Here is a 9,775-nt window from a genome sequence, read left to right as displayed (position 1 = left end):
AATTACTTTATTTCAAGGATGCATTGAATTGATCAAAAAAGACAGTGAAGTACTTATTTACAGTAAATTATTTTAAAATAAGTGTAATAACATTCATTTACAGAGTTTTTGAGCATGTTGGTGGTTTTCATTGCTACAGCTTCAGTGTTGTTGAGATGCGGATATATCTCGTTGCCCCAAATTTAAAAAGACTAAATAAAAATGACATAGTGGACATTGTTATTTTGGTGAGTAAATACCACATTTACACATAAACCCTACTTTACTATATTTCATAGATTTTGTGAGAATATTTCACAGTTTACTTAAGAAAAACTAAGTACAACCCTAATTCTAGAAAAGTTGGGACATTTAGTAAAATGATAAAATCTGTGATTTGTTTTCACTGACCAACTCAAATGTATTTTGTAAATATAAACATTTATTTATAAAATATTTATTGATTGATTGGTTTGAAGTATGCATCCCACTCCAAAAAAAGTTGGGACAGAGGCAAAATAAAAGTGAAAAGGTTATAGAATAACCAAATAAACTGCTTCGAAACACAGCAAGCAGGTGAATTGGTAACAGGTGAGGGAATCATGTTTGGCTATAAATGGAGCTTCTCAGTCTTTGCAAGCAAAGCTGGATCATGACTCAAAATGTGTTTATATTAACAAAATAAAACTAAGTTGGCCAGTGAAAACATTGGATTTTTCTTTGTACTTAAGTCAATTAAATAAAGGCTAAAGAGAACAAATGACATATTCTTAATTTTATGGCATTTCACAAAACGCCCCAACTTTTAATTGGGGTTTGTAGAAAGATGGGAAACATATGCTCCTCATTTTCAAAATAGTTACTATGTTAGTGCTGTCCTGATTTATATATTTGTTATAGTCAATTAAATTTCAAATCTTGTTTTCTTTTTTTTTTTTTTTGGTCAGTGTGTTGTGCCAGCTATAATAATAATAAGAAATGTTTCTTAAGCAACAATCAGCATAATTTCTGAAAGATAATGTGACACTGAAAGCTGGAGTAATATACTGTAGCTTAGCATGAGAAGAAAACGCATTTTAAAATATATTCAAACAGAAAGGGTTTTTTTTTTTTTTTTTTCCAAATGGTAGATTTACTGTTTTTACTGTAGGCTGTTTTTTTAAACAAACAAATGCAAACGTTTTTATGAACCTATTAACAAATCATGCTGACCTTTTTTAATGGTAGTGTACGTTATAGGCTATATTTTATTTATAATATATAGGCCCGTTTTGAAAGCATGTATCTTAACCCCCAAAACAGCTTTTTTTTAATGTCATTGAATAGCACATGACATTCATCTCATTTTTGATTTATCATTTTAAGTGTCATTATCATTAGAAGCAAAAAAGGAGCAAAAAAGCCACGTGGATATAAATTAGGCTATATTTGTGAGCTTTGAATAAACTCTTTAGAAATTTGGTATTCAAACCAACCGCAGCCAATCAGCAAACAAAAAGTATTTATATTCATTTTTCTAAACAAGAAAAAACATCTCTTGCTTTATCGTGTCTAAATGCTTGCTATCGTTTTGGCGCAGCAGCTGCGCTACAGAAAGTCAAACACTGAAGTGCTGAAGTCGTTGGTAAGGAAATGATACACCGTCAGGTCTAGGAGCGGGAGTATCGGTGTAAACTAGCAACTACCACCACTACTACACTGACCGCGAACAGCGCCACACGTGTTTTAATGCACATCGATCCCGTTACAATCAGTCGTTCAGTAACAACTGAGCGCGAGCGCTACAGTAAACGGGTGCCGCGTTCTATTTCTGCCTGCGGGATTCAACGCGCCTGCGCCACAGACAAGTTGAACAATAGATATAGAAAGTGCGTTTTGATGTATCCAGTAAAGACAGCGTTAGGATGTGGCAGACCATTTCTTTTGCAAGTTTCAGCCCATACATCTTTGGTGTAAACTCGTCTTGACCAAACGCCCCCCTTTCAAAAATACTGCTTCCAGCGCCCCCGTTGGACACGACTTAGATTGTACAGGGGTTGGACAATAAAACTGAAACACCTGTTTTTTTAAAAACAATTAGTACGTTGTTGAGCCTTTTTTGTGCCCAATGCAGCATCATTTCATCCTGGGAATGACAAATATAAGTCCTGCACAGTAGCCAGAAGGATTGTAAGCTATTCTCCTCTTGCAAAAAAAAAAAAAAAAAAAAAAAGTGGCCAGGTCACTACGTGATGCTGGCGTAGGAAAACTTTTCCTAACTCGCTCTTCCAAAACATCCCTCAATAATATTCAGATCTGGTGACTGTGCAGGCCATGGGAGATGTTCATCTTCACTTTCATGTTCATCAAACCACTCTGTCACCAGCCTTGTTGTGTGTATTGGTGCATTATCATCCTGAAGGCACTACTTTCAGGGTACAATGTTTGATCCATTGGGTGCACATAGTCAACCTTCACTCTCTGCTCTTACTGGTGCAGTGTGCAATCAGTGAAGATAGGCCACCAGGCTGTGCAAACATATCCATGAAACCTCCAACACTATATTGGCCAGTGTTTCAGTTTCATTGTCCAACCCCTGTAACTAAATTCGAAACGGAACCCTAAACGCGCTCGCTCAGCTCGCACGGGATGTTTTTATCGCTGCAGCGCTCCCGCCGGAAGCTGCACAAGCATGTCGCTCATCTCTGTCAGTTAGCCGCTTTATTTAGCTGTTTTTTTTCCTGTAATTTCCATTTATCTGTTTATATTGCGGAGGACGTCCTTGTGTGATGCTCATGGCTGCTCGGACAGTCTGTCAGATGCTTCAGCGCCGTAAGTCGATCATGATGAAACACAAATGATCAAACTCCTGACCTTCACACTCTCACAGCGCACAGTCTGTCAAATAAAACTACAGCTGCCAGATGTCAGCTTCTCATTTAACCACGTACAGATTGTACTGTAGGCTATGCACGCTAACAACACCATGTTTTATATGTATTGCTCGATTCTCTGATCGTGTGAGTGTGGTGTGGTGTGTTTCTAGGGTGAATACAGATGAATGACGCACAGATCAGCATCATTATGAGTGAAAATCAGCTTTGAGTTTATTCTAAACTACTCTGGAATGACATTTCTGAGTTATATTTGAAAATAATGATAATAATGAAGAAAATTGTCCCACTGAATGTATTAATTTATGAATAAATGTGTTATTTCCATGACATGTTCTCAGTAGATTGCTGGAAAGTTTATGATTGTCATATATAATGATTGTGAGTGTGTTGCAGGTCTGGCGTCTAGCGCAGCGGCTGCGCGCCTCTCGTCCGCGGAACTGCGCAGTCATCGCAGCGCTCTGTTCTCCAAAGAGCAGGCGCGTCAGAGATCTCTGTTTCCACGGACGGAGAAGATTGAGGTGACGCTACAGGGGCCCGGCCTACAGGGGACGCTGCTGGTCATGAACAAAGGTGTATCGACGCCGTACAGCTGCACACGCCGTGAGTGTCTGATGTTTAATGAACAGATCACGCTAATGTGCTCATTCTCAGACAATCTCAGATTTGTAGAAATGTGTCCTTCCATCACTGTCTCACCAACGGATCCTCTGCAGTGAATGGGTGCCGTCAGAATGAGAGTCCAAACAGCTGATAAAAACATCGCAGTAATCCACACCACTCCAGTCCATCAGTTCACATCTTGAGAAGACAAAAGGCTCTACAGTGCAAACATTTCAGTTGCATTTGCGACTATGAAAAAATATTTCGGAGCATCAGTGCGACTGACCCCGTCAGCATATTTGTGTTTGCGCTGAGGGGAGATTCAAAGCTTTCTATGTGTTTTTGCAACGTTGGGTAACACAGACATCTCTCACCAATCCTTTCATAAACAAAGAGATTGATTGTGCAGTGTAGAAAGTTTCGTTGATTATAATGGAACTTTGTGAGTTCGCCATGAACTGAGACGAGTGACAGCTTTAATGAATTTTAAGGGAGTTTGTAAATGAGATACTGATTTAATACAACAATTAAATAAACAAGAGGTTAATATTAAGTCTGACTATAACACTATCGCCTGATTTTGCTCCATTTCGTCATCAAAAATAGTTTGAAACAAGTCACAACTGAGCCGCTGCACATCTCCATTCATACACAGCACTGTTTCCTTTACGAATGAACATGCGTTTTTAAAATCTAGTGAGTCAATGATTCAATTTCCCATTCATAAAGACAGACAGGCACTTGCTTTATTCCTGAATGAATCTGCTGTTCGAACGAATCAAATGAATGAATGATTCAGTAATTAAATCAGTGACTTTCCATCACCTACTGGCAGTTTATTTCATTTTTAAAGTATCTTTTCAGTTATTTAAATCAATTTCTGTATTTAAAATGTTATATTTAAAACATTAATCTTAACATGAGTTTATGAATTTGATTGCACTCATGCCTCCTCTGAGCCTCATTAAACATGAAAATACACCTACAAGACACTTTTGTGTTCGTCTGTGCACCTCTGTAGTACAAATTAACTGATTTCATTTAATTGGTAACTTACTCTTATTCTGTTGTTTTAATTAAAAATATAAAAAAGCTTAAAAAAAAAAATATATATATATATATATATATATATATGGGTTAGGATCACCTTGTAATGGAAAGGCTAATTTTTGATCAGATTTTTTGATTATTGATTAGATAAGTGCTCCTCCTAAAAAGAAAAATCCATCAAGACGTTTTAACTCAAATACGAGTCCATAATCCAAAATAACGCATCCTCCAGTGGCAAAAGTCAATCTTCTGTTGTCTCTCACATACTCATTTAGAGCTGTTTTGGCTTGTAAACAGTGCTTGATCTGTGCAGATTTCTCTCCTGATTCAGACCAGACCACTTTTTTATGGATTATGGACTCATATTTTAGTTAAAAATGTCTTAATGATGGATTTGTTTCAGCTTTTTGTCTTCTCGAGATGTGAACTGATGGACTGGAGTGGTGTGCATTACTTGTGGATTATTGTGATGTTTTTATCAGCTGTTTGGACTCTCATTCTGACGGCACCCATTCACTGCACTGAAAAAAAATGCTTTTCTTGCTTAGATTTTTTTTGTCTTGTTTCCAGCCAAAACATCTAAAAATTCTTAAATTAAGAAGTATTTTCTAGACAAGTCAAAATTATTGTCTTGTTTTTAGAAAAAAAAAAAAAAAAAAAAAAAAAAACTTTTCTTTTTTTGCATAAAACAAGTGACTGATGAAAAAACAAACTCATCTACATCTTGGATTATACATGTGTATATACACACACAACAAACTTTGTTTTTTAAATCAAATGTTTCTGATGTTTGCGTCAGATCTGACGGAGTGGCACGTGAAGAGCTCAGCTCTGGCTCTGGTGGACGGGCAGCCGTGGCACATGCACCGACCTTTGACCCGCTCCTGCGACCTCACCCTCCTCACCTTCAAAGACGAAGACCCTCAGATAGTCAATCAGGTCAGCGTGTGTCTCTGTGAGCCGCTTCTGGCGCTGTGTGTTCTCCTTATGAACCGCTGTGTGTGTGTGTTTCAGGCGTACTGGCGCTCGTGCGCCGCACTTCTGGGTCACGTGCTCGACGGAGCGTTTAAGGACGAGTTCAGCGTGGAGCTGCTGAAGCTTCCTGAAGTTCCAGGTGCGACTGAACCCGATGAACTCGCAGCTGAGTGTCTTCAGTCGCATTCAGATGATGTTCAGTCTTTATCTGTTGTGTTTGCAGTGACCGCTGGTGCGTTCTGTTGCGATGTGGTTCTGGACTCTTGTTTAGACTCCTGGACGCCTACAGAGGTCAGAACCGCTTCTTCATCTCAGCGCTACTGATGTGCGTCGCAAATGTTGATCAGTTATTTTAATGTGTGTATGATGTACTTGCATACAGGTGTTCACTGCAGTTTTGTGCATGTGCGTGTATAAATGCACCAGGGTTGGGGTCAATTCAGGAATGAACTCAACAATTCCAATTCAAAGAAGGAAATGGAATTGGAATTGGAATTCAACAACAATTACAGGAAACAGAGTTGGAATTGAATTGGAATTACAGGAAGTGGAATTCAATTCAGGGAAATTCCACTGAATTCCGTTTATTGCTGTTTCTGAGCATTTATTTGTGATTGCATTTAGAGACATACATTTGAACTTTATTTATGATGCTTTACAAATACCAGGTAATGTATGAAATAGAGCTGATCAAATGCAAGTAAATAAAAATGAGAACTGTACATTATGAATTAATAATTGAATGACAGTGGTGATAAGTTTCTGGATGTACTATACATTCAATATATGATTACCACATAATATATGTCTCAACTCACAAAAAAAATGAGTCATGTTCATTCATGTATTTCATTCACTTTTTATTGCATCGAATTATCATCATTTCCTGAAATTTGGCATCGCTAAGACTGCATCTCTCAGGCCTAAATATCTCAAGTGGAATTTAGTGGAATTTATTTGATTTCAATTCTGTTTCCTGACATTCCAATTCAATTCCAATTCCATTTCCTGTCAGCTGCATGCAATTCCAATTCCATTCCAGGAAGTGAATTGGAATTTACCATTCATTCTCAATTCAATATTGCCATATCACGAGAGGAGGGGGAAAACTAGGAAAAAACATGTCATCGGAGAATATCTTCATTCGAATTCATATTTTTGTTTTAACCTTTTTTTTTTTTTTTTTTTGTGCATAGAAATGTTAAAAACCTAAATTAATTAAAAAATAGCAAAACCATAAACCATAAAATAGAAGTTTGCTCTAGTTCATTTAGTGCTGAACTCTGAGATCAGTGTTGCCAAGTCTGTGGTTTCCCTGCGGAATTGGGCTTTCACATAGGGTTGTTTTTTGCATCCATGGGTTGAAGCGACCCCAATAATGTAATATTCAGCTCCTGGAATGCTAATTTTACCAGAGGAACCCCACCAAAAAAATGTGTATTTTACACCTGGAACATGGTTTTTCCCTGGAAACTCTTGAAATGGCTACTTTTGGGCTGGTTTTGTTGTGAAAAACTGGCAACCCTGACTGAGACGGATGTGATTTGGAGCTCCTGGTTTTGTCGGTTTGACTGTCTCTTTGGTGTCGTTCCTAATCCGAGTTGTACGTAGTTTGTGCGTTTGTTTCATTCTGACGATCCGTTGCAGGAGAATCTGCGCAGTTTCACCCGTGACGCTCTGCAGCTCATCCAGAAGGATCTGCTGTGGGAACCGCTGGAGGTTTCTCCGTCTGTGGCGCTCGAGATCTTCTCTCACAGCAGGTACAAGAAACACTTTCACTGTCTTCACACAAAACACTATTCTACTGTTGATCTCTTATATATTCAGTTAGTCTACATCCAGTACAGGGTTGTTATCTATTGTTAAATAAAACTGAAAAGCATTCTTTACATTAACTGAAATAAAATATAATAAACTCAAATAGTCAGTGAGGTCAGTCAAGATATTCACCATGAGCAGGACTTGATTTTCTTGGGAAATTGTTTACTGAAAAATTAAAATAAAAGATTCCGAAAGTGTTTTTTAATAACACCACTCATTCACAGTGAGAGCAGGACTATTACAGTATGAAAACACTCTTCATATGTTGAATTACAGCACATTAATCAGTAACACGTGTGTGATTGTGTTTGTTCAGGTGTAAGCAGGAGGACGTTGAAGAAAGAGCAGCTCAAAGTCAGAACGGGACAGTGTCATTATACAGGTGAACACACACACACTCACTCCTGTCATTTTAAGTACTTTCCAGAGGTGTAATGAATTTCATAATGAGCTGATGATTTTTGCATCTGCACTTTTAAATAAAAATTTAAACATACTAATACATAAACATACTAAATGTGTGTGTGCGTATATACATTTTATATATATATATATATATATACACACTACTGCTCAAAAGTTTGGGATCAGTAAGATTTGTAAATGTTTTTTAAAGTCTCTTATGTGCATCAAGGCTGCAGTTATTTCATCAAAAATACAGAAAAAAACAGTAATATTGCAAAATGTTATTGCAATATAAAAATGTTTTTTGTTAATCTACTTTAAATTTTTATTTATTCCTGTGATGCAAAGCTGAATTTTCATCAGCTGTTACTCCAGTCTTAAGTGTCACATGATCCTTCAGAAATCATTCTAATATGCGGATTTATTATTAGAATTTTCAATGTTGGAAACAATTGTGCTGACAAATATATTTTTGGAACCTGTTGTTATTTTTTTTTTTCAGGATTTTTTGATCAATAAAATGTTAAAAAGAACAGCATTTATACAAAATATATACCTGTTCTAACAATGTAAATCTATGCTCTTTTTTTCATTAATTTAACACATCCTTGGTGGATAAAAATATTAATTTCTTTCAAAAAAACAAAAGCATAAAAATGTACTGACCCCAAACTTTTGAACAGTAGTGTATATTGTTAGAAAACCTTTCTATTTTAAATAAATGCTGTTCTTTTTAACCTTTCATTCATCAAAGAATCCTAAAAAAAAAGTATCACATGTTCCAAAAATATATTAAGCAGCACAACTATTTTCAACACTGATAATAAATCAGCATATTAGAATGATTTCTGAAGGATCATGTGACACTGAAGACTGGAGTAATGATGCTGAAAATTCAGATTTGATCACAGGAATAAATTATATTTTAAAATATATTCACATAGAAAACAGCTATTTTGAATTGAAATAATATTTCACAATATTACACTTTTTTTCTGTGTTTTTGATCAAATAAATGCAGTTTTGATGATATATACACACAAGCATGTATATATAAACATGCTAAAAAGTATATTATGTGTATTATGGCAGCATTATCAGAATGTGTAGTACTCATAATGTACGTCAAAGCAGGCGTCATCAGCTGTGTTGCGTTTTTCAGGTGTGGAGATCATGTGACGGTGAGCGGAGGCCCTCTAGTGGCCCGTACGGGTCTGTGCTCTCAGTATGAGGTGACGTGCGTCCATACGCTGGGAGAGAGCGAGTGGGGCGTCCAGCGCCGTTCTCAAGGGCTCTCGCTGCCCCTCAACCTCACCGTACGTACAGCTGACATTATTACAGTGGGTTATTTTCCCATAGAATTCATGTAAATGGGCACTGGGGACAATAACAAGAGCAGTTCAGTCTGTTATTTTTAAAGTTTGATTCTAAGAGTGATTTTGTTCCTTGTCTCTAATACAATGTGCTTTAGCATGAATGTTCTTGATTCTGGTTTTGCACATGTGCAAATATCTGGTTTATTTGTGTTTCTAGGCTCATCATAAAGCGTGGAGGATGCTGCGGAAAAGAGCAGAAAGACTAGTAAGAAATGTGTTCATGTGATTTACACTCGTTTATACAACATTTCACTCCTAAAACATGTTGTTTTCTGTCTGTTGACAGTATTTTCTGATATATGGAGTGATAAACAAAGAAATCCAAAATCCCCTCTGGGAAAACCTTTAACTCTTTAACTCTACAAAATCAAACAAGAGTTATAAATGAGACTTTATCCAATATTTAGATTTATGTTCTGGAAATAAGTGCAAATTAGAGTTAGACAGGGATATTCTTTAATATTCTTTACAGGTTCTGTTGATTTAATTTTTATATACAGCTGCAGTTAATATTCCAGCTCATTATTTATGTTTATTTTCTTATTTGCAGGTGGAGATTCCAGTGACTCCTCCTCTCACACCAGAGGCCACACCCACCACCCCGCCCCCTCCTCAGTAATCAACAGCATTCAGTGTTTGTATTATATTGTTGAATAAACATGTTTGTAACGTGAAGAAAGTCTGTTTTGTTTT

General features: G+C 36.8%; 1 protein-coding gene across 1 annotated transcript; it reads left to right on the top strand.

Moving 5' to 3' along the window:
* Nucleotides 1-2,383: 2,383 nt before the first annotated feature.
* On the top strand, nt 2,384-9,757 carry mrpl39 (mitochondrial ribosomal protein L39). The gene is made up of 10 exons (XM_051101801.1): nt 2,384-2,790; nt 3,249-3,455; nt 5,305-5,444; nt 5,520-5,619; nt 5,704-5,771; nt 7,128-7,240; nt 7,618-7,683; nt 8,869-9,022; nt 9,240-9,287; nt 9,633-9,757. The coding sequence occupies exons 1-10, from the start codon at nt 2,748-2,750 to the stop codon at nt 9,699-9,701; spliced, it is 1,008 nt and encodes a 335-aa protein (XP_050957758.1). The 5' UTR covers nt 2,384-2,747; the 3' UTR covers nt 9,702-9,757.
* Nucleotides 9,758-9,775: the final 18 nt, after the last annotated feature.

The sequence above is a fragment of the Labeo rohita genome, chromosome 1 (genome assembly GCF_022985175.1).
Source record: "Labeo rohita strain BAU-BD-2019 chromosome 1, IGBB_LRoh.1.0, whole genome shotgun sequence".
In the NCBI taxonomy this organism is placed as follows: Eukaryota; Metazoa; Chordata; class Actinopteri; order Cypriniformes; family Cyprinidae; genus Labeo; species Labeo rohita.
The sequence above is the reverse complement of the archived record's forward strand: the minus strand, read 5'-3'. Positions and strand labels throughout refer to the sequence as shown.

Excerpts from the sequence above, each read along its gene's own strand:
- mrpl39 (XM_051101801.1), top strand. The coding sequence starts at position 2,748 with ATGCTCATGGCTGCTCGGACAGTCTGTCAGATGCTTCAGCGCC. Across the intron at positions 5,620-5,703 it reads GAAGCTTCCTGAAGTTCCAG|TGACCGCTGGTGCGTTCTGT; the intron begins GTGCGACTGAAC and ends TTGTGTTTGCAG. Across the intron at positions 7,241-7,617 it reads GAGATCTTCTCTCACAGCAG|GTGTAAGCAGGAGGACGTTG; the intron begins GTACAAGAAACA and ends GTGTTTGTTCAG.